This window comes from Balaenoptera acutorostrata, chromosome 3, assembly GCF_949987535.1.
Source record: "Balaenoptera acutorostrata chromosome 3, mBalAcu1.1, whole genome shotgun sequence".
Lineage (NCBI taxonomy): Eukaryota > Metazoa > Chordata > Mammalia > Artiodactyla > Balaenopteridae > Balaenoptera > Balaenoptera acutorostrata.
The window spans coordinates 151910848-151933315 of NC_080066.1; the positions used below are offsets into that span (position 1 = coordinate 151910848).

The window sequence follows — 22468 nt, forward strand, 5'->3', positions numbered from 1 at the left end:
TTGCTCCGCAGCATGTGGGATCTTCGCGGACCAGGGCTGTAACCCGTGTTCCCTGCATTGGCAGGCAGATTCTAACTACTGTGCCACCAGGGAAGTCCCTGTAGTTTTCTCTTTTATTTTATTTTTTTTTACTATTTATTTATTTATTTATTTATGGCTGCGTTGGGTCTTCGTTGCTGTGCGCGGGCTTTCTCTGGTTGTGGCGAGGGGGCTACTCTTCGTTGCGGTGCGCAGGCTTCTCATTGCAGTGGCTTCTCTTGTTGCAGAGCACGGGCTCTAGGCGCGCGGGCTTCAGTAGTTGTGGCACACGAGTTCAGTAGCTGTGGCTCGTGGGCTGTAGAGTGCAGGCCTCAGCAGCTGTGGCGTGCGGGCTTAGTTGCTCCACAGCATGTAGGATCTTCCTGGACCAGGGTTCGAACCCGTGTCTCCTGCATTGGCAGGTGGATTCTTAAGCACTGCACCACCAGGGAAGCCCTGTCCCAGTAGTTTTTAATATGCATTTGCTTCTGATTGTTAGGGATTCTTATGGTGACATTAAGAAGATTGGTGATTTGTGTGGAGAAATAACAGCCTGCTCTCTATTCGTGAGCTTTCCTTCTGTGTTTCCAGTCCTTACCTAGACTTTTGTCTTTCTCAACAGCAACAATGGTATGGTTGGTGAATATGGCAGAAGGAGACCCAGAAGCCCAAAGGAAGGTATCCAAAAACTCCAATTATAATGCACAAAGTAGGTGGCTTTTATTTGGTAATTTCCTGGTTTTCACGGTCATTGTCATCTTATGAGTTATGAAGCAGTGATTTTTTAACCACTTTCTTTTGAGAATCTCCTGGAAGCTGTGGTAATACCTAGCAAACACAGATAAATATTTGAGTTCACATGCTCCAAACCCAACAATCAGCCAAGGCACCCTAGGTTAAGAATTTCTACCATTAAACACTATTAATTCCAGTATGGAAAGGTTCAAGTTGAGGCTATGATTTTAAAAAGGTAGAATAAACACTCTCTTCAAACATGTAAAAATGAGAACCTCTTGTCTGACAAGGCCAGAGTAACTGAAATATAATTTGATTTGGGTTGTGATAATGTCTATGTTGAGAAGATAAAATATTGCAGGTGAACATGACTTTCTGGAGGAGGGTAAGAATGATGACTTAGGGTGGGAGATTGAAAGGCCCACTTGTGGATACTACAGAAGATGTTAAGGCAAACACAAGTTAGGAGGAGTTATAATTAGAAAAGTTGAGGAATAATAGCACGATATCAATAGTCAAAAAGAAAGGAAACCTTTTTTTTTTTTTTTTTTAAGAAAAACAAGGACTAACCTTATGAGGAAGCTGACAAACAGAGGCGGAATAAAGGTTGGTCAGAGAAGAAAAAAGGGCCTTAACTGAGTTGCTGTTTGTCAGGAAAGGGAGAGTTTAGGTTTTCTAGAGCCAAGAAAACTGCTGATTTAGCATTTGGGTAACTGCAAGGAGGACGCTTTCAACTTAGAATTTGCGTATTTGGGACCGAAAGATATTAGGCCCATTCTGCAGTGAGCGAGGCAGCAAAACAGGGTGGCATTAGACCAGCAGTAGACCTAGTAGAGAAGTGGGAAATAGAGGAAACAGTTGCTCCAGGTCTGGTTGTTGTGTTAACCTTGTTAAGCTAAAGAAAATTGAAAGATTAGTTGTCTGTGAGTATATATGTATATATATGTGAGTATGAGTGTCCTTTGGGTACATCAAGATTTTATTCTTTTGACAAATGTTGATTGAGCACCTAACTGTGTGCCTAGTATTTGTTAGGCACTGGGGATATAGCTCTGAACGAGAGGTCCTATTCCTGTGGAGTTTATAGCCTATTTGGGGAGACACGCATGTTGAACAAATAATTCATTCAGTTTGTGAGAAGCACTACAAAGGAGAAGTGTAAGTTGCTATGAAAGTTTATAGTGGAAGAATTTCATTTTTTCTGGAAAGCCAGGATGGCTTCCCTGAGGAAGTGATAACGGAGATGGCCAGCCAAAGAGAGGAAGAAGAGCTTTCCAGAAGAGGAAGCACCATGGGCAAGGGCCTTGAAGTGAGGAGGAGCTGGATGAACTGCAGAGCTCCTCAGTGGGAGTGTGGTTGGTGTTTCGGGTGGGCGTTCTTAATTGTGCTGACTCCCCTCACATGGTTTAGCATTCCTGGCCTCTCACCCACTAAATGCCAAGGGTAGCTTCAAGGTTTGCAATAACCAAAAACTCCCCATCCTAGTTATTTCCAAACACCCCATGGAAGGGAGGTGCTACCCCCAGTTGAAAACCTCTGTGTTATAGGAACTAGAAGTTAGTTTGGAACAAGGGGGTGTAGGATTCCAAGAGGGATGTCTGTAAAGGAAAAAAGTAATAGAACTCAGGTTGCCCGAGTGAGCACCTAAGATAAAAACATCAAGATACAGCATTATGAGCGTGCTATTTATAATTAATTATGGAGGTAAATACCAAAATAAACAGCTGAAAGGGTTGAAGGTAGGGTGAGGATCAGGAGTGAGGAGGGATAGGGCAGAGCTGGGACTGATGTTTTTATTTCTAAATCGTATACTTTTATGATTTTATAAACTAGCTCAGGGAAGATTCAGGTTTTGTGGAGACCTGGTTAAGAAAACAATGCAAATTAAAAATACAAAATTGCTAGAGCCCCTTTCAGAAAAAAGTCCATGCAAGCGAAAGACCTGAAGTATGCAAGCTTCATTTATTCATGGTAGATGAATAAATATGAATGTGTATTAATTTTATTTAAAAAAATGAGAAAAAAGAGTATTATCAACTTCACTTATGTATTTTAATTATTTTTGATGTATGGAAAGTTTTTGAGACAATCATGTTATACTCACAATTTTCAGTCAGACCGAGTCATTATAACAAAATGACTAGCCCATAAAAAAATTCACTCCCTCCTTTCCCATCCTCCCAGCCCTCAATAGTGGTCTACTTTTATAACTTAGTCACTAAAGCCAGTGGTGAGTGCCATCAATTAGTGAGTGCCAGCAGCTCCAGCTGCAAAGATCAGAAGAAATGTTCTCTCACCTGACCAGAACTCCTGAGGTGTAGGCATTTGCCCGGCTGGCTAATTTTATGACTCGATGATTGTCAGGGGCCCCAGTTCCTTCCTGTCTTCCTGCTCTGCTCTCCTGAGATACGAGCTTGGTCCTCAGCCCTCTGCTCCTCATGGTCACAAGATGACAACTGCAGTGCCAGCCATCATATCCAGATGACACAACATCCAGGGGAAGAAAGGGGCTGTTTGTGTCTCCTTAAGTCTCTCTCAAAGAGTGAGAAAATTTTTCCCCAAATTTCCAGCAGACTTTGCCTCACCACACATTGGCTGGTACCAACCCCACAGCTTTAGAGCTTTCATTGGGAAGAGGAATTGTAGGATGACCACACTTAGCTTGGACTGAACGGGATTTACCACCGGAGTCATGGGTGGGAGGTGGAAACCCAAATAAATCAGTAGTCTGCCCTCAGGAAAAAAAGGGGAGAAATAGCTGTTGGGGAAGCAACCAACAGGCCTGAAATAACCCGTGATTTGTGGTTTAAGAGCCAGCTAACCCACCTAGTTACAATGATAGGTAATTACTCTTTCCATGTCATTTTCTTAAAGGTATTAAGAGATTTTTCTAAATATTACAATTGTGATGTTCACTTTTTCTTGAAGGCACAGAAAGTGAGTCACAAGACCCTGTGACAGAGAGTGATGATGGTGGCTTCAGCGAAGAGTGGGAAGCCCAGAGGGACAGTCGCCTGGGGCCTCATCACTCTACGGCTGAGTCGCGATCTGCTGTACAGGATCTTTCCAGCAGCATCCTGGCCAGTGAGGACCCAGAGGAAAGTATGTGCCTTTCTCTACATTGGAAATTCATGGATTCCTTTAGGTGCTGCAGTATCAAACTCTCCCAAAATAAAATGAATCAAAGTGTTACAGTCTAATTCTAAACAGCAGTGCAGCTTTTAGTAGGAAATAACAATAGTTGGTGCTTTTCTCATAGTTAAATTTGTTAATGGACCAAATTCTGCACCTCAGATTTTTGAAATTATCCCTTTACAGCCTGATCTTTGGCATTGATTTTATAAGGTAAAAAAAAAATTTTAATATTATTCTGATAAGACTTCATGTCTACAAAATTTTCATTAATATATTTCACTCTTGCTGCACAGAGACCTATGGATTTAAATGCTTCACCCTTTTACGTTGTTACTGCCCTTTGTCGGCAAGCACTGTATTTTATTAATTTTAAAGAAAATCAAAGGGATTTAGGTTCTCTGCAGAAATGTAAGATTTTGTTCAGTGTCTAAGGTGTGCTGTCACTGGGATTCAGGTCAGCACTTGGGGCTTCTTAGGATATTAGCCAGTAGAGCCCCCTGGTTAGGGCTCAATCATCTCTTTACTTAGTCTTAGTTAGAGAGGTGATTTACTGAATAAGAAGAGATTAGCACATTTCCCAACTAAGTTACCCTCAGTTTTTTCGTTTTCACAAAAGTGAAACGCTTGATTAAAATATTATAGCGAAAATATTAAGTAGTTTCAAAGAAACAGACACCTAGATTCCTTAGCTTCTCTAATCACTATTAATTGTGACCTTGACATTATCCTTCACCTTGAGCAGAACACTTCTTACAGCTCACCATTAGTCTTTTACCTGGGTCAGAACCTGGGCAGATCCATGACTTTGGTGCTGGGTGAGTTTTCCAGATTTTAGAGCCAGCTGCAGCCTGCAGCTTTCACACTCTGGGAAACCAGACACGGTTCCCTCCTCTTATGGCCAGCCTTGAGCTTGCGTTTGCTGATATTTTCTCTGCCTTCAAAGTTATCACTAATTAGGTTGCCTCTTCTGTTCCTTTCCTCTTTTCTCAAAGATGCATAGAGCCAAAAGAAAGCAGAAATATAGCTGTTAAGCATAGCTGCAGTGTGATTCTTTCACGACTGCCTTTCCTACTTGAAGATTCTCTCTCCTGATCATCTCTTCGTGTCCTTCTCTTCATCTCTAACTTTTTTTTTTTTTTTTAAGAAAAACCCAAGTATTGCCCCTTCCAACTTCAGATTAATATTTTCTTTATCTGGGACCAATATAAACTAATAATTGATATTCTTTCCTTATCTTAGCATCCAGAACACACATAACCATATCTGATTGCATTAATGTGTTAAACCAGACTTGTTACTTACAGAAGTCTCAGTTTACAATAGAATTTGATATGTAAAGGCACATGTGTCTTCCAGAACAACCTTTTAAAAATCAAAAATTAATCAGAAAGCTGAACACTGAGAGTTTTTAATTAGAAATGTAAAACATGTTTATTCAATGTGCAGTTGGTCTTCTAGTGAATTTCAAAATACACTTCTTCCAAACATCATGCCAATAGCAGACCTCAGTGTACTACTGATAGATTTAAAATTTATCAGAGTAGTGAAATTAACCTGTTGTTTCCAGGAGTAGAAATTTAACTCATAGAGTTTCTTTTTCTATAACCTCAAGGGAAGAGTGGGAGATGGATTTTCTTATTTTCTTCAAGTGGAGGAAGAGGTTTTAGTAGTTAAAACACGAAATAATAAATTTCAGGAAGTTTTTTATATGTTTCTGTTTATTAAAAAGATAGTAGGAAATATTCATTATTTTATTATGTTATAGTTACATTTAAGCTAGGCATATATTCTGCTAGATGTCCTGTAGCGAAATCTTACAATTAAAGTAAATATTCACCATCATTTATTATTTTTACCATGTCTTGTGTTTGGTAGACCTGCAAATGCCCCTTTTAATACTAAAGGAACTCCATCATTACTTAAAATGATTTTTCAGAGTTGGCCAAAACAAAACAAAACAGTAGGAGACCTAGACAGCAGTAAAACAACTAGCATCCAATCTCAGCATTAGCACTTGGCAGTGGAATACTGATAATACCTTATGTCTAACTTAAGCAGTTTCCATTGCTGTGATTTTAGTTGTTTGGCCATGGCATATCTTTACTGAATAAATCAAAGAAGCTGTTTAAAGAAAACATATTCCCGAGCAACATGATTTTTCTTAGGTTTTATATACTGATTCATCCAGTCTCTTCTGGTTATGGAATATAACTTGTTGCTTCAGTAAGTGCCTAAAGAAAAAAAATTGATGGTTACTTCTTTGTTTCCTGACTCTTTTAATTTTGCTAATAAAATATATCTATATTTCTCTCTCCATTAAAATGAATTCTGTAAAGTATAACTATAGCATTTGCCATAATATTGTTATTATTTAAACAAACATAAGCCTTTAAATGAAAAACATGAGAGGCTATAATTTTAAGCTTGATTTGGTACATTATTTTTATTTTTTGATACCTCTGTTGAGACATAATTCACATACTATACAATTCACCCATTTAAAGTGGTGACATTAGTATATTCACAGAATTGTTCAACCATCACCACAATTGATTTTAGAACATTTTCAATACCCCATAAAGAAACCCCATACTCCTTAACATCACCTCTACAATCCCTCTCATTCCCCCCCATTTAAAGTGGACAATGCAATGGTTTGTTTTTCTTTTTTAATATATTTATTTATTTATTTATTTATTTATTTATTTATGGCTGTGTTGGGTCTTCTTTGCTGTGTGCGGGCTTTCTCTAGTTGCAGCGAGCAGAGGTGCACAGGCTTCTCATTGCAGTGGCTTCTCTTGTTGCAGAGCACGGGCTCTAGGTGCGCGGGCTTCAGTAGTTGTGGCACACGGGCTCAGTAGTTGTAGCTCGTGGGCTCTAGAGCTCAGGCTCAGCAGTTGTGGCGCACGGGCTTAGTTGCCGCACGACATGTGGGATCTTCCTGGACCAGGGCTTGAACCTGTGTCCCCTGCACTGGCAAGCAGATTCTTAACCACTGCGCCACTGGGGAAGTCCATGATGGTTTTTATTATAGTTGTGCAACCATCACCACATGCTAATGTTAGAATATATTCATTACCTCAGAAAGAAACCCTGTACCCATTACCCCTATTCCCCCCAGCACCAACAAATATACTATCATAATAGATTTGCCTCTTTTGGACATTTCATATAAATGGAATCATACAATATATGGTTCTTTGTACTGATTTCTTTCATGTAGCATTATGTTTTCAGGGTTTATCTATGTTATAACATGTATTAGCATTTCATTTCTCTTTATAGCCAAATAATATTCCATTGTACGGATATGTCACATTTATCATCCATTCATCAGTTAATGGGCATCTAGATTATTTCCATTTTGAGCTGTTATGCGTAGTGTTGTGTGAACATTCATGTACACATCTGTGTGGACATATGGTTTTCTCTTAGGTATATACCTACAAGTAGAATTACTGAGTCATATGGTAACTCTATGTTTAACCTTTTGAGGAACTACCAGACTGTTTTCCAAAGTGTCTGCACCATTTTACATTCCCACCAGCAGTGTATGAATGTTCCAGTTTTTCCACAGCCTCACCAACACTTGTTATTATTTGTCTTTTTGATTATAATCATTCTAGTGGGTGTAAAGTGGTATGTCACCATGGTTTTGACTTGCATTCTTCTGATGGCTAATAATGTTGAGTATCTTTTTGTGTGCTTATTGGCCATTTGTATATTTTTTTGGAGAACTGTCTATTCAGATCCATTGCCCATTTTGGGGGTCCTTTTTTATTATTGAGTTGTAATAGTTCTTTATGTATTCTCTAGATACAAGTCTCTTATCAGAGAAATGCAAAATTTTTCTTCTGCATTATTTTTAGAAATTCATTTCTATAGCATTTTTTTTCTGAAGAAATTAGTTTCTTTCAGTTAGTTTCTTTTTTTAAAATTTATTTATTCTATTTATTTATTTTTCGCTGCATTGGGTCTTCGTTGCTGTGCGCGGGCTTTCTCTAGTTGCGGAGAGCGGGGGCTACTCTTCGTTGCAGTGCGCGGGCTTCTCATTGCAGTGGCTTCTCTTGTTGCGGAGCACAGGCTCTAGAGCACAGGCTCAGTAGTTGTGGCGCACGGGCTTAGTTGCTCCGCGTCATGTGGGGTCTTCCCCGACCAAGGCTCAAATCCATTTCCCCTGCATTGGCAGGCGGATTCTTAACCACTGCACCACCAGGGAAGCCCTCAGTTAGTTTCTTATAGCACTTACTATTTGGAATCAAAAGTATTTCTAAGACTGTCATTTGTTTAGCCTCTGTGTGTGCCAAGAACTTTTCCTGTATTATTTTCAACGCTGATACCAACCTTGTGAAATAGCTCTGTAATCCCCATCTTGTAGCTGAAGAATTTGAGGATTAAAGAAGTTAGTAAACTTGCCCTGGATCACACTAGTACCTAAATAGTAGAGTTGGACTCTTCTGCACAACTGAAACTGGTGAAAGTATTCATCAGTCTGGGAAGGTTAGCCAGTTAAAGGATAACTGACCATGTAATTCATGGCATCGGATTTCAGGGTTGTATGTTTATTTTTCCCACTATGGAAGACTTTGCTCTGGCTTCCACGATTTAAAAAGAACAATGGTTTCTCAGCAAGATCTTTTTAATTTTTGGCTGGGTTGGGCCTTCTTTGCTGTGCGCGGGCTTTCTCTAGTTGTGGCGAGCAGGGGCTGCTGTTCGTTGTGGTGCGCTGGCTTCTCATTGCGGTGGCTTCTCTTGTTGCAGAGCACGGGCTCTAGGCACACAGGCTTCAGTAGCTGTGGCACATGGGCTCAGTAGTTGTGGTGTATGGGCTTAGTTGCTCTGTGGCATGTGCCATCTTCCTGGACCAGGGATCGAACCCGTGACCCCTGCATTGGCAGGCGGATTCTTAACCACTGCGCCACCAGGGAAGTCCCTCTCAGTAAGATCTTATTAATAAGAACTCTGCCCCTTTCTCCTGCAGACTCTGCTTCTCAAGGCCCTCAACACCTATCTTCCAGAAGTAGTTTCTGTAACTCAGGCAACAGAACTTTAAGATCAGGATCACACTTCAGTTGGGAATAGTTATAACAACCAGAAAGGTAAAAGCCAGTAGTAAAGCTTAATGGGTTACTGTTGAGCCCCAAGTCAAGGCATATTTTTATTTATTTATTTATTTATTTTATTATTATTTTTAAAACAGTACATGTTTATTGTGGAACTTTTTTTTTTTTTTAATAAATTTATCTATTTATTTTTGGCTGTGTTGGGTCTTCGTTGATGCACGTGGGCTTCCTCTAGTTGTGGTGAGCCAGGGTTACTCTTCGTTTCAGTGTGCGGGCTTCTCATTGCGGTAGCTTCTCTTGTTGCGGAGCACAGGCTCTAGGCTTGCAGGCTTCAGTAGTTGTGGCTCGCAGGCTCTAGAGCGCAGGCTCAGTAGTTGTGGTGCACGGGCTTGGTTGCTCCGCGGCATGTGGGATCTTCCCAGACCAGGGCTCGAACCCATGTCCCCTGCATTGGCAGGCGGATTCTTAACCACTGAGCCAGCAGGGAAGTCCAAAGCATATTTTTAAACACATAGTTTCGTTTATCATTTTGAAAAGACCTTGAAAAGTTAAAAATAATGTTTGACAACAGAAAACCTAGGGCCTTAGCATTTCTGTGTATGTTTTAGGATCAGCTTGTCAATTTCTACAAGCTGATCCTAAAATTTTTTGGAAGTGTGAAGAACTTAGAATACCCAAAACAATTTTGAAAGAGAAGAAAAAAGTTGGTGGACTTAAACTATCTGATTTCAAAACTTACTCTAAAGCCATAGTAATCAAGGACAGACATATAAATCAAAGGAACAGAACTGAGAGTCCAGAAGTAAACCCTTATATTTATGATCAATGATTTTTTACAAAGGTGCTAAAATAATTCAATGGCAAAAGGATATAATCTTTTCAACAAATGGTGCTGGGACAATTGGATATCCACATGCAAAAGAATGAATGGAAACCCCTGTCTCACCCTATCCATCATGCACACAATCCAAAATTAACCCCAAATTGGTCATAAACTGAAATGTAAGTGGTAAAACTCTAAAACTTCTAGAAGAAAACGTAGGAGAAAAACTTCATGACCTCGGGTTGGGCAAAGAGTTCCTTAATATAACACTGATACGTAGAAGAAAAAATTGATAGATTGGACTTTGTCAAAATTGAAAACTTTCACACTTCAAAAGATACCATTAAGAGAAGAAGTATGTAGGGAAGTCCCTGGCAGTTCAGTGGTTAGAACAATGCGCTTTCACTGCTGAGGGCACCGGTTTGATCCCTGGTTGGGGAACTAAGATCCCACAAGCCACACAGAGAGGCCAAAAGAAAAAAAGAGAGAGAGAGAGAAGAGGTATTTATATGCCCGTGTTCATAGCACTGTTCACAGTAGCCATGAGATGGAAGCAACCTAAGGGTCCACTGGCTGATGAATGGATAGACAAAATGTGGTGTATACATACAATGGGATATTATTCAGCTTTAAAAAGGAAGGAAAATCCAATACATGCTGCAGCATGGATGAGCCAGGACATTATGCTAAGTGAAATAAGCCAGTCACAGTAAGACAAATACTGTATGATTCCACTTAAATGAAATACCTGGAGTAGTCAAACTCAGAGATGGAGAGTGGAATGGTGGTTTCCAGGGGCTGGAGGGAGAGAGGAAGGAGGAGTTACTGTTTAATGGGTACAGAGGTTCAGTTTTGCAAGATGAAAAGAGTTCCGTGGATGGATGGTGGTGATGGTAGCACAACAATATGAACGTACTTAATGCCATTGAACTGTGTATTTTACCACAATTAAAAAAAAAAAGATACCATTAAGAAAAGGAAAAGGAGCCACAGACTGAGAGGAAATATTTGCAAATCATTGCAAATCCTGTTAAAGGATTTATAATTAGGGTATACAGAGAATGCTTACAACTCAGTAATAAGAAGATAACCTAAGTAAAAAATAGGGTAACACTTTGGGTAGATATTTCCCCAAAGGAGAGATATAATGGCTAATAAGCACATGAAAAGATACTCAACATCATGAATCAGAATGGCTATAATCAAAAAGACAGCAATGCGAAGTGCTGGTGAGGACTGAAGAAACTGGAACCATTGTGCACTGCTGGTGGGAATGTACTGGTACAGCCAGTATGGAAAACAGTTTGGCAGTTTCTCAAAAGGCTAAACATAAACTTACCATATAACCCAACAGTTCCACTCCTAGGAATCTACCCGATGGAACTGAAAGCAGTCTGCCCACACAAAGATGTGTGCACTGATGTTCGTAGCAGCATTATTCATAATAGCCCAAAACTGAAAACAATCTACATGTCCATCAACTGGTAAATGGATAAAATATAGTATATCCATACAATGAAAAACTATTCACCAGTGAAAAGCAACAAACTACAGACACATGCAATATCATGGATAAACCTCAAAAATATTATGTTAATACAGATGGCCAACAGGCACATGAAAAGATGCTCAACATCACTAATTATTAGAGAAATGCAAATCAAAACTACAATGAGGTATCACCTCACACCAGTCAGAATGACCATTATCAAAAAGTCTATAAATAATAAATGCTGGAGAGGGTGTGGAGAAAAGGGAACCCTCCTATGCTGTTGGTGGGAATGTAAATTTGTGCAGCCACTATGGAGAACAGTATGGAGGTTCCTTAAAAAACTAAAAATAGAGTTACCATAGGATCCTGCAACCTCACTCCTGGGCATATATCTGGAAAAGACGAAAACTCTAATTCAAAAAGATACACGCACCCCAGTGTTCATAGCAGCACTATTTACAATAGCCAAGACATGGAAGCAATCTAAATGTCCATTGACAGGAGAATGGATAAAGAAGATGTGGTATATATACACAATGGAATATTACTCAGCCATATAAAAGAATGAAATAATGCCATTTGCAGCAACATGGATGGACCTAGAGATTATCATACAGAGTGAAGTAAATCAGACAGAGAAAGACAAATATTATATGATATCACTTATATGTGGAATCTAAAATATGATACAAATGAACTTACATACAAAACAGAAATAGACTCACAGACATAGAAAGCAAACTTATGGTTACCAAAGGGGAAAGTGTGGGGCAGGGGAGATAATTTAGAAGTTTGGGATTAACAGATATACAGTACTATATTTAAAATAGATAAACAACAAGGACCTACTGTATAGCACAGGGAGCTATTTTCAATATCTTGTAATAACCTATAATGGAAAAGAATCTGGAAAAGAAAAAAAATATATATATATCTGAATCACTTTGTTGTACACCTGGAACTAACACAACATTGTATGTCAACTATACTTCAATTTTAAAAAATTATTGGGCTTCCCTGGTGGCACAGTGGTTGAGAATCCGCCTGCCAATGCAGGGGACACAGGTTCGAGCCCTGGTCTGGGAAGATCCCACATGACGCGGAGCAACTGGGCCCGTGAGCCACAACGCGTCTGGAGCCTGTGCTCCACAACAAGAGAGGCCGTGATAGTGAGAGACCCACGCACCGTGATGAAGAGTGGCCCCCACTTGCCGCAACTAGAGAAAGCCCTCGCACAGAAACGAAGACCCAACACAGCCATAAATAAATAAATAAATAAATAAATTTTTTTTTTTTAAAGGATTTTTTTCTTATTTATTTATTTATTTATTTATTTATTTTTGGCTGTGTTGGGTCTTCGGTTCGTGCGAGGGCTTTCTCCATTTGCGGCAAGCGGGGGCCACTCTTCATCGCGGTGCGGGGACCGCTCTTCATCGCGGTGCGCGGGCCCTTCTCTATCGCGGCCCCTCCTGTCGCGGGGCACAGGCTCCAGACGCGCAGGCTCAGCAATTGTGGCTCACGGGCCCAGCTGCTCCGTGGCATGTGGGATCTTCCCAGACCAGGGCTCGAACCCGTGTCCCCTGCATTAGCAGGCAGATTCTCAACCACTGCGCCACCAGGGAAGCCCCCAAAAAAAAGATGATACCTATCTCATAGGGGTTCTTGTGAGGATTTATTAGAACAAGTGCAGGTATAAACTAGGCATTCAGTAGATGACAATTATTATTTATTGTTATTATTTTTGCTATATAACAGCAGCATCTACTGTTAAGATGCCAGAGTTAGCCACATAACATCTGAACCCCCTTTTATAGAAAACCAAAAGAGAAAGGGAAAGCGTAGCTAAAGCCTAATTTTTTATGATATCATTTACTGACTTCTCATTCAGCATAGGATGGGGGGCGGGGGGCAGCGACAGTTTTGAATTGTGAAGTCATAGCAAAAAGTGACAAGCTTTATTTTTTTTAAGAGTGACAAACTTTATATTCATAATCTTTCCTTTTTAGGGGGAGTAAAACTTGGATTAGGAGATTTCATTTTCTACAGTGTTCTGGTTGGTAAAGCTTCCGCAACAGCCAGTGGAGACTGGAACACAACCATAGCCTGTTTTGTAGCCATATTAATTGTAAGTATACACGGATTAAAAACGTGTCAGAACTCCTCATCTCAAAATTCTGATTAAAAGGTCGTCCTTTTAACCCCAGCTAGGCTGAGTGTTCCAATCACCTGGGGAGCTTTTTTAAAAACACAAATAATTGGACCTCACCTGAGTAATTCTCTACCTGGCCACACATTAAAATCACCTGGGAACTTTTAAAACTGTGGGTCTCTACCCTGAGATATTAGTGGGTTGGCCAAAAAGTTCGTTCAGGCTTTTCCATAAGATGTTATGGAAAACCCAAACAAAGTTTTTGGCCAACCGAATATTTAATTTGTTTTAATTGTGTATTTTTTTTAAAGTTCCCCAGGAAATTCTGGTAAGTACCTCAGAGTAGGAACCATTGCTTCAAGCCCAGCAGCATAGATAATGTAAGGAATTAGATCAGTCTTAAAGGGGTAAGCAGAACCTCACTTAGTCTGCATTTGGTGGTGGTACTGTGTTTAAGGCCACGGCCTGCAGCATACAGTGTCCTTTGGGCAGTAAGTATGAGGCAAGAAAAGCTAACTCAGTGCACGATCACACATAGATTTTGCTTATAGTGCTACAACGTGAGCCTGAAGCTTTCAAGACTATGATTTAAGTAAATAACTCATAGTTCTTATTGCTATTTTTGCTAAAGATGTGATATCTTTGATAATATGTGAGTGAAGTTGGATGAGAGGTTAGACGAGAGCCTTTACTTATGCATTTATTTTATGATTACACTTGTGATTTATCTTGATCATATGACCAGTTAGAATTTTCATTTATTTTATTTCTCTTTTTGAGGTTAGTTTTCTGGATGTGTTGAAGCTTTTAAGAAGAAAATTACCTACTTTGGATAAACCTTAAATGCAGCTCACCCTCCAGACTTTATAGTTAATATCTCAGTAACTAGGATAAAAAATGGGGTGTATTATATAGCTGCTCTGTGTTTATAAGAAAACAGTATACACTTTATAAACAAACTTTTATTGGTTTATTCCATGAGCACCTCTTTGCCCCCAGACAGCATAAAGAATGTTCTTCACCTCTGGGATTTTTAGCTAGCCAAACTAAACCTACAGTAGCCAACCCAATAGTTTAGATAGAAATTTCAGTATTGCTTATTTGTTTTCAAAAATAATTTTACTTATTTTCAGATTCTATTCCCTACCTAGAATTAGGGATGAAATATCAACAATGTATGGATAATGATCTCTCTTGCAAAGGAAAATAAATGTTGTTTCCAGATTTAATGAAAAAATTTTGTTCTAAAAGTTAACGTCAAAGGATTGTATTGAATTAACTAAATTAAAACTGAGACTTGTGATTGAGTTGATTTGCACAGAATACTTGCATAATTATGTCTCGGTTTGTGTCTTTTCCCCTCTTCTCCACAGGGTTTGTGCCTTACATTATTGCTCCTTGCCATTTTCAAGAAAGCATTGCCAGCTCTTCCAATTTCTATCACCTTTGGGCTTGTTTTCTACTTTGCCACAGATTATCTTGTGCAACCCTTTATGGACCAATTAGCATTCCATCAGTTTTATATCTAGCATATTTGCAGTTAAAATCTCATGGATTTTTCTCCTTTGACTATAATAAAATCTGGGGAGGACAAAGGTGATTTTCCTGTGTCCACATCTAACAAAGTCAAGATTCCCAGCTGGACTTTTTGCAGCTTCCTTCCAAGTCTTCCTGACCACCTGCACTATTGGGCGTTGGAAGGAGGTGTCTACAGAAAATGGTTTTGAACATGTCATTGTGGTGGACTGAGTCCCTCAGTGCAGAAACTGCCAGATTTGAGGGACAAGAACAAGGCAAAGTGATGGCCCAGAAAGTTGCTGTGGTCCCACCAGCAGGTTGACCTTTGGTCACAGGTGGATTTTACCAACGCTGCAGACTCTCAGGACTACCATTACCAAGAGATTAAATGAAATGGTTTAAACCAAACAGGACTCTTCATCTTAAACTACATGTTGAAAATCAACCTAATAAATCTGTATTGAATTCTGAACCTTTTTGGGAGATACTGTAAGGAGAGCAGGCACCAGAGCAAAATGGAAAGATGGAAAGGGGCTCAAACTTTCAGATTTTTTGCTGCAGACTTACCATTTTTAAATAAGACTTTTTTTCACCTGAGTCAAGTCAGAGGTGTAGGTTGATTTTGACACTTCTTGTTCTCAAGCACTGAAGCTCATTACCATCTGTGGCTGCCATTTCTTCCCAAGGCCAGTCTGAACTTACTTGAGGTTGCTTTATCTTAAAAGTCTTAACCTCAGGTTCCAAATGCAGTCATTTATTTCTGGAAAGAGTGGAACTATAACTCAACGATTCCCTATTACCCTTAAGTAAATTCTGGATTTTCCACCAAATTCCTAACTTTTAGGCATACTTGTAGGTTCACTTGCCCCCAGGTCCCTCCCTCCTTCCGTCTCTCTCCCGGTACTCCCCTCACAAGCACTTCTATACAGCGAATAAGACAGCTCTGTTGTGGAAGCAGGTGATCCAGTTGTTCCAGGATTTTGCTCTGTGTGTGGTGCAAAGAATGTGTCATGAGTCAGTGCTATCAGCCTTGCTGTCATACTTTCTTAAATAGCAAATGCAATGTGCCCAAAGACAGTAGGATTAAAGAAGAGTAAGATGGCAGGTGAAGCACTTTCTGTCCTGGATTGTCTTTTCTTTTTAACTACAACCCATTGTCTCTTGACAGTAGGTCAGAATTTGAACCAATAGCCAAAAGCTGGTGGTTTATAAAGTTTATGAGTCAGTTGTATCAGTACAAAGCTTGGAGATAGCTGTTACTTCACTTGGTGAGCTGTGGGAGAACCAAGGGTCAGGGGGAGAACCAGCGGCCAAGAGGAGAGAGGAGGGGCCTCCAACAGCCAATGGGACAAGAGCTCACGGCCTGGGAAGGAGGGGATCTGAGTGATTCCTCAAGAACCCCACAATGGGTGTTTTGTGTTTTCCCTTCCGCGTTACCTTTCGTTTCAATGTACCTTTGTGAGAATTGGGCTGCAGAGTTCAGGCCCTGTGTAGTTCAGCTGTGCAATGCATATGAACAGAGCCCGCCGCCTGTGGGCACACAGCACCTCCGGATGAAGCTTTGCCGGGGCACACCCCCTCTTTTACCATGGACAGCCCTCAGCCATGGTGATCAGACTCTAAGCATTTGTGAGAAACTTAGTTTCTCCTTGTGGCTGAAGAGAGGCCAGCTTTCCCTCTGTTTCCTGCTGCTTGCTGTCTCTCCAGCCATCATTTGATCTGGTTTGGGGTTCTCCTTGGAGTTTAGAGTATTTGTTTTCTGCCATGGAATATTTCTTATAAGAAACTAACTTTAGGGTAATGTGCTGGTACTAACCTGTGTGTAAAAACTGGCTCCTCTTAGGCCCTTTTTCCCAAGATTTTCTTTTTCTCCTCAGATATGTGACAGTGTGGGTATTATCTTCCAGGAAGACATGCAGTTCAACAGTTACAACAAAGCCACCTGAACACTAATGTGTGATTTGAAGACTTGAAGCAGTCTTGAAGGGAGCCCTGACCTACAGTAGTTTATTTGTGTGAGGATCCCAAATATGCTGTGTCTTTCATGAAGGGTTTATCTCTGAAGAGGGTGTGTGGTGTGTGTGATTGTGTTCAAATCCGTCCTATGTATTGCTGTCCTCTGTAGAAAGATTGCAATAGACCTGTCACTTTCTGCAAGATGCAACCACATCTCAGCGTAGAGAGAATACATCTTCTTTCTTTAAAGCACCGGTCTCAGACGCAGACTTTTCCGTAGAACCTTCTTAGAGTCAATTCAGTTGTTTCTGAAATATCAAAATGCTAGTCTTTCACCATGAAAAATAGATTGTCACCAGAGAAAACAGTAGCAATTCCACTGAGGATGCGCCCTCACCCAGGGGCAAGGGGTGGCTGTGGAACCAGACAGAACAAATGATAAAACCTGACCAGCCCAGCTGACCTGCTTAATAAAAAAGAGAGGACAGTAGGAATAAGGGCGACCCCTGATGTCTGTGTCTGACTGGCCTACAGAAGAATAGAGAGTGTTTACATGCAGAATGTTGCCACAAACTAGCCTATGGAAATGCCAACCATATTTGGAGGATTTGTAGAGGATTTTTTTTCAAAGAGGAAGGGATCGCTTCTCTGTTTTTGATTCTCACCAGGTTAGTGTGTGGTCCTCAGATCACAGCTCTCACTGTAAATAACTCTCTTGGTCAGAAAAAGGAGAAACTTTCTAAGCAACTTGAAAGAAAATCATAAGTGAACAATTTATTGATTTCACTACAGAAGCAACAACTGACGAGGTGGTGTTTTTACTTTTAAACTCCCGGATCCCCATTTTTCAAAGTGTCCCTTGGTTTTAAAAACCCTCCTTCCATAACAGATGCCCAAACAAATAATATGTTTAATACTTGCCCTTTACTTGGCCTCAACAAACTTTATATATGTAGTCTTGATCGTATTTTGTAAAATGTGAGACAGAACTACCACATAAGATCTTCCAGGGTCAGACATCTCAAGGAAGCCTCTGGTCCTGACCCCCAGTGCCTGGCCTTGCGTATTTGCCCATTCATGATGTAGCCCTGAAGAAAATGAGCTCAGAAACCACTATGAAAAATTTTATTCAATGTCTTCTGTGTTGCTGGCGTGGTGCTGGAGTCTAAGGATGCAAAAATGAGTAAGATGTAACCTCAGAATGTAGCTGTAGTCTCTTGTTTTCTGGTAAATACCAGCTTTAACTTCTCTAAAATATTAGCTACCTGTCAATAACCCCTTTTCATGGTAACTGTTATTGAGGGCTTATAAAATTGATGTTATGAAATGGTGACTTGAGTCTTCCAGAAACCAATCCTTCCAGTAAAGTACTCCTTTTTCTCTAGATTTGCTTTTGTCATTCTCCTCAACTCCAAGAGGATCCTGAACGCTGAGTTTGGGAAGAGACTTGAAAACTGGATGTTTGGTTTTGCCCTGGGATGAGACAATATCATCATAAATTTGAGCCAAGAAGTGATCCTTGTGATCTTCTTGCCTCATTTTAAATTCCCCAGACACAGGAGATTAAAAAGTGGTTTCAGCTCTTCACAACCCTCATTGAAGCTGCAGAGCAGGGTATCCCAACAAGGCCACCATCACACTCACATCCCAAATCATCTGGATAGCATCATTGGAACAGTCCTCTCCTCTGGCAAGAAACACCTCAGATCTGTGCATTAAAGATCAGCCTGGTGCTGAAGTGAACTCCCTTCTTGAATGTCTAAGCTGTTTCCCAGGGCCTCGGACAGCTTCAGCGTTGCCCTGAGGAAGTAGTTGGGTCCACCCTGGGCCCTGGAATCTGGTGTTAGCACTTCAGCCTGGTCTGTGTAGCAGGAAGGACTTCCCAGAAAGCAATTTTCCTTTTAAAATAAGTAAGTGTTACAACAGGACAGTTTCCAAGTCAACTATGTAGAGTATTGAGTACAGGACTGTCATGTTTATGGTGCTATCAATGTGCTGGGGTGTGGGTTTCAGTGGGATCATTTACCCTCACGTGTTCATTGTCTGGCTTTTGCTTCTACAGACACTGCTTTGTACACAATTCAGACAGACTGTGAATACATCTTTTTTAAATACCTTTCAAATTCTTGGTAAGATATAATTTTGATAGATGAGTGCAGATTTTCCTGTTTTTTGTCAAATTAATAAAGACCGCATGACTCCAGCTGTGCTAATTTTCTTACATGAAAGTATTATAATATGTAACTGTGAAAACTATTCAGCGATTATCAGGAAACAGTTTAGAAACACAAATGCATTGTTTCCATCGTTCACTCATAATAAAGTGGTATGGATTATAGCAGGCCACATCTCTGAAGGGTACTATATTAAATCTATTTATGGAAAGTCTCAACTATTTTTTTAAATTAATTAATTAATTAATTAATTTTTGGCTGTGTTGCGTTTTCGTTGCTGCACGCAGGGTTTCTCTAGTTGCGGCGAGCGGGGTCTACTCTTGGTTGCGGTCCACGGGCTCTAGGCACGTGGGCTTCAGTAGTTGTGGCATGTGGGCTCAGTAGTTGTGGCTTGCGGGCTCTAGAGCACAGCCTCAGTAGTTGTGGTGCACAGGCTTAGTTGCTCTGCGGCATGTGGGATCTTCCTGGACCAGAGCTCGAACCCGTGTCCCCTGCATTGGCAGGCGGATTCTTAACCACTGCGCGACCAGGGAAGCCTTCAACTATTCTTAACACTTAGTTTCTGAAAAATGTTTCTTCTAGAAAACATCTAACTCAAATTAATGTAAAGACTATCAAAATAACTTATAGGATGTATGTTGTAGTACAGTGTAGATATTTCATAAGCTAGAGGATTATCTTTTAAAAATTATTACGTAGGTCACATGAATGGAAAAAAGCAACATTACTTTTATTGACCTGGTAGAGCATAGGTTGTCCTATCACTCTACTCCCAAACTCTACAAAGCCTTTTGTTTCTAAACAGTGAATTGCATACACGGTGTTGGGAATTATTGGTCAAAAATAAGTTTGTGGCAGAAAAACCAGAGTTGGCCTATTTGTCTTCAGAAGAAGCAGAGAAGAGGTGGTAGATGTGTTCCTGGGTACATTGGCCAGGGGCATCAAGAAGCAAAGAAGGTGTCTTTCCCTCCTATGGGAATCAGAAGCATCATTTGCTTTTATGAATCTTGTAGGCAGTGTCACTAGAGTCTGCCAGAGCAGCATCATGACTTGTCCTCATCAGCTGATAGGTATCTGATTCTTAGGGGCCCTGATAATGGTGCTCTCCATGAGAAGGAAGAATGTCTTCAAGCAGATTGAGAAGCAGGAGTAATGAGGCTGGATTTCCTGCATCACTAGGTAAGTACCACAGCTTTTTGTAGCACAACCACTCTCCCTGGGGATTCTTCTGTGGGTCAGAGTCGGAGGAGGCCCTGCCCACCAATAGCTTAGGATCTGGTTAAAAGTGAAACAGCATGCTTGAGTACAAGCAAGTACAATGTTGGCTCACTACATGATCTAAATGGGAAAGCAGAGTAAGGAGGGATCCACAAAAGACAGGGTTTAAAAGCAGAGTTTCCTCCAGCAGCATAAGGTTTGAACCAAGTTTGGGAACAAGGGAAGAATCTGAATCGGCAAGAAGACAAAGAGCATACGCTAAAAACAAAATCAGGAAAGAGGAACGTGGGAGACACCCAAGGATAACTGGATTTTGAATTCAGTTGATTTACTCAGAGGGAAACCTAATTTGTTAACTAAATCTGTTTCCATTTTTACTTAGACTATACCTCCTTCATTAAATGACTTGTAGAAACCATGGAGGATGATGACCTGACCTACCACAGGGACCTTTCAACACAGGGCCTTTTATTCTTGACAAAGATTGATTCTCTTACATGGGCTGGCCCTTCTGTGCCTGGTATGCCAGACCCTTTAATGGAAGGAGATGGAAGAGCCTCAGAAACCAAGTTTGTGGGAGTCTTAATTCTTGGGAGAAAGGGTGACATACTCTTGCTGCCTCTGTCTTTTTTTTTCCCTAAAACTGGCTTAATTATGTAGTAACCCAAGGTCAATTCCTCATGCAAAAGAGAAAAGGATTTTGTTACCCTTTTACCCATAGAACACCTCCAAGTGGACCGAGGGTGAAATTCTGATTGGATTCGTTTTCTTGGGTAGCAGACCTAGTCAAGAACCACTAAACTCAAAGGTATACATACAAGGATGATTTAAAAGTGGAAACAACACTGGCAGCTAGATAAAAATGTTTATACTACACCTAAATACCTGAAATTAAGTGAGTTTTTTAAGGGTTGGTGCATCCTCTCCCAGTAAGGTTATCACATATCTGTCAAGGAAACTGAGGAGAGATTTTTTGGGAACTTTATCCTGCACTTAGATTTTCAGAGATTTTGTCCACCAAGAACTGTATAACTCATTTGGGAAATAATCTGTTTTTCTGTTTACTAGTCGGATTTACCTACATCTGCCATAAGATAGCATAAATGTTTAGTGAAATGACTTGAGTTTTAACTTGCTTGAGCCAGATAGACATGAATGTGTGATTTCCTCAGATTTTCTGAGATGTTGAAAATGACCTCCCTGCCACCTTCCGCCGTCGTGGAATCTCCTTGGGAAGTCTTATTTCTGAGACACCAAACCCAGCCAGAAGGTCATCCAGTTTGAAAAGGTCATCAGGCCTGAGTACTGTAACATCCCAGTGGGAGGGAAAGGGCTTTCCTATCCTGGGTAACCTGCACAGGGCCCGGGGGCAAGGTCTGAGGATGCCAAGAGGGTGTCCGCTTTCACCCTGATTCCCTCCATGTCTGTGCTGTCTCCAAGGTGGGCCTGGGAGAGATGGGCTAGACTTCGTTTTTGTTAATGTGGCTACTCGGGTTCTCAGGTTACTTCATTGGGCATTTGGAAGTGAGTTCCATGGCTGTTTGTTAAGGGCCTTCAGCCTCTGTGGGAACGTCACGGTGCAGCCAGCCTGCCTAGGGGTTAATGTGCTATTGATGGCATCGCCTTTTTGACTCTCTGCTGATGTTGGATCGTGTCCTCTAAGGCCGGGCACCCCTTTGGTGTCAGATGGGCCCATGGCAATGACCCCAGAGCAGCCCACCCTCAGGAGTGACAGGGACCCGGGTCCTCTCCCTGTCCCATCATCCTTTGGGGAACTCTTTCTAACCAACAAGGGTTAGAATTCCCCCTTTCCTTGCTTGTACAATAGATAAACTAATGACTTAAATAAGTAACTAATGAAGTCACAGACTTGTTACAAGTGATTATGCAACTTTTGTCATTAAAGACATGATTCACCAAGGCACCCCAAGCATTCATTAATTGCTGCATAAATTGATTTTTGTTTTTAAGTCAAATGCACTGGTGAACATTTTTGTGAGGGGAGGCAGGTGATGTGACCCAGAGAGGCCCTGTCCCAGTTGGAGCTCCCCAGAGACCAGGCCTGGGAGCTGCCAAGCTGGGGGCTGAGCAGAGCGGCCAGCAGCGAGCTGGGCTCCCTCCCCATCGGCCCCTGGGTGCTTGGAAGGCTGCCTGTCTCTTCCTGGCAGTGCTCCAGACTTCTGGCGG

At 40.9% G+C, this 22468-nt stretch overlaps 1 protein-coding gene across 4 annotated transcripts in view; it reads left to right on the forward strand.

The window, feature by feature from the left end:
- PSEN1 (presenilin 1) overlaps positions 1–19092 on the forward strand; it is an 85561-nt gene extending 66469 nt beyond the window's left edge. For all 4 annotated transcript variants that reach the window (XM_007184413.2, XM_007184410.2, XM_007184414.3 and 1 more), the window contains 4 exons: positions 641–727; positions 3682–3855; positions 13273–13391; positions 14789–19092. In XM_007184413.2, the coding sequence (XP_007184475.1) occupies positions 641–727; positions 3682–3855; positions 13273–13391; positions 14789–14944 (536 nt within the window). In that variant the 3' untranslated portion in view covers positions 14945–19092. The remainder of the gene's footprint in view (positions 1–640; positions 728–3681; positions 3856–13272; positions 13392–14788) is intronic.
- Positions 19093–22468: the final 3376 nt, after the last annotated feature.